Source organism: Ceratina calcarata, unplaced genomic scaffold (genome assembly GCF_001652005.2).
Source record: "Ceratina calcarata isolate Rehan_Ccalc_2016 unplaced genomic scaffold, ASM165200v1 scaffold743, whole genome shotgun sequence".
Taxonomy (NCBI): domain Eukaryota; kingdom Metazoa; phylum Arthropoda; class Insecta; order Hymenoptera; family Apidae; genus Ceratina; species Ceratina calcarata.
In genome coordinates, this window is record NW_017178714.1 from 1 (window position 1) to 1,993 (window position 1,993).

Genomic DNA, 1,993 nt, shown 5'->3' on the forward strand with positions numbered 1-1,993 from the left:
TATATATACATGTACTACCATGATACATCAGATAAGAGGATATGTAATGAGATCTATTTTTAGAGAGATCGGTTATGAAATCGAACTTACATTAACATACTGCTGCTCAGTCGTAATTGCACCACCAATTGTTAGAGCGACGTCTTGCACGACGGCTTTGAAATTCTTTCTGAAATCACGAAGTAAAGAAATTTATAGAAAACAGTTATATTAGATACAGTTTCACACTCTGATACTATGACCATTTAGTATTGTTTTTATTTTTCTTTTAAGGTTGTGTGAATCCTCAAGTCAAGATAATGACATAGTATTCAAATTTTAATAATCAGTAAGTATTACATTAATAGAACACTGTGCAAAATTTTACAAACTTCACGAGGCTATTAAGAAAGTTGTCACGTCTTGAATTCTTATGTTGAATGGAAAAATTTTGATTTCATTAATGAGAAAAAGTAGGTGCAATAATGAGAGAATTTTGTGAAAAACCACACAATCTAAAGTAAACGTAACAATGACGGTAAAAAGACAAAAAGGTACAAAGTCAATTACATTCTTCGGATGTGTTCATATTCTTTGAGCATGAAATTGAAAACGATCTCGGGACCGGTTTGATGTCTGGATACCACGTTGATCGCAGCGGTCTGGAAATCGATTGAGTAGTTTGGATCGAGAGTTGAGTTTAGGTATTTCTTCAGAATCTCAGACGAGTTGGAACAGGCTAAGGCCTCCTGCAGATCCTTCCTATTGTCGTCGTCGAGCGCAGATGCAATTATGTACTCCAGAGTACGGGTCCACATGCTCTGGTTCGCGTACCTGACCCCAGCGCAGAGAATTTCTGTCTTCAGGTTAATGTCCAATCTGTGCAGAAGATTACGTTAAGAATATATTGCAAAAAGTTATTTATCAAAAGATATGAATACAATATTAATTGCCTGTCACATAATTATTTCTAGACTGCGGATTTTATACATTTAAGAAGAAATGAAATATGGTGCGTCGCGAACTGCACCTGATACACGCCGAATTAACTTTGTGTATCTATTTCAAAAAATCAACTGGACTGTATTCGTTTTTGTAGATCCGCCGCGATTCTAGAACGCGAATGATTGTCTCGAATGCGCGATCTATACACTGCGTACACTTGACGCAAAATTCGTTAATGAAAAGTTCGTAGTCGAAAACCGATGTCGAAAGTCGAAGTCGAAAGCCAATGTCGAAACTTGATGTCGAAATGAATGCTGTTGACCCAACGTTTCAACTTGCTTCGTTCTGCACGACTCACCGACTCACGTCGCAAGACCCGGACTCTGACGCTCGTCCTGTCTTCGGGGTTTTTCCCCCTTTTCTTCCCTTTTCTTAAAAACATGTCCCCACCACCTAGCGAAGTGGGTCTTAGGTTTCGCGAAACATGTGGAGCCTTCGAAGAGGCCGGACGAACCCGGAAAGTTCCTCCAAGTGGTCACCGCATGACGGATCATTAAGCCGGACGTTTGCTTAATACCCTTTGGAACCCCAGTTTATGGCAAGGTTGGTCATTGAGGTACGAGGAAAAAAGATAAAATAGACATGGCATGCCATTAGCCAGTCGTAATAAAAATAGGAAAAAGCTTAAATCCTCCAAAATAACCTTTCCCGCACGTTCTTGCTATTAACTGTCCCGACGAAGCCTCCACTTTTTTACATTGTTGTTCCTTCGAACGGAACAAAATATAAACACTAATGCATAGAAATATACGGAATACTAAATGGAAAATGCATTTCATAAAACATTAAGAAAAATTCTATTCAAAATATATTTCTATAGTTTACTGTACACAAGAAACCATAGTCTACATATTACACTCGCATGCAAAATTTGTAGGAAATTGGGAAGCTATATAGTTTTGAAGTTATATCAATGTGTTTTTATTGGATTTAGTGGAATGGAACTGCATTGTTATATTAAATTGAAAAGAAACTAAAGAAAATAGTGATAGGATTTTTAAATATACAA

At 37.4% G+C, this 1,993-nt stretch overlaps 1 protein-coding gene across 1 annotated transcript in view; it reads right to left on the reverse strand.

Moving 5' to 3' along the window:
* Positions 1-90: 90 nt before the first annotated feature.
* Positions 91-1,993, reverse strand: part of LOC108630414 (aminopeptidase N-like) — a gene marked incomplete at its 3' end in the record, with an annotated part of 5,900 nt that continues 3,997 nt past the window's right edge. The window contains exons 3-5 of the mRNA XM_026818054.1: positions 1,291-1,502; positions 550-858; positions 91-169 (exon numbers count right to left, since the gene is read on the reverse strand). Of these exons, the coding sequence (XP_026673855.1) occupies positions 91-169; positions 550-858; positions 1,291-1,502 (600 nt within the window). The remainder of the gene's footprint in view (positions 170-549; positions 859-1,290; positions 1,503-1,993) is intronic.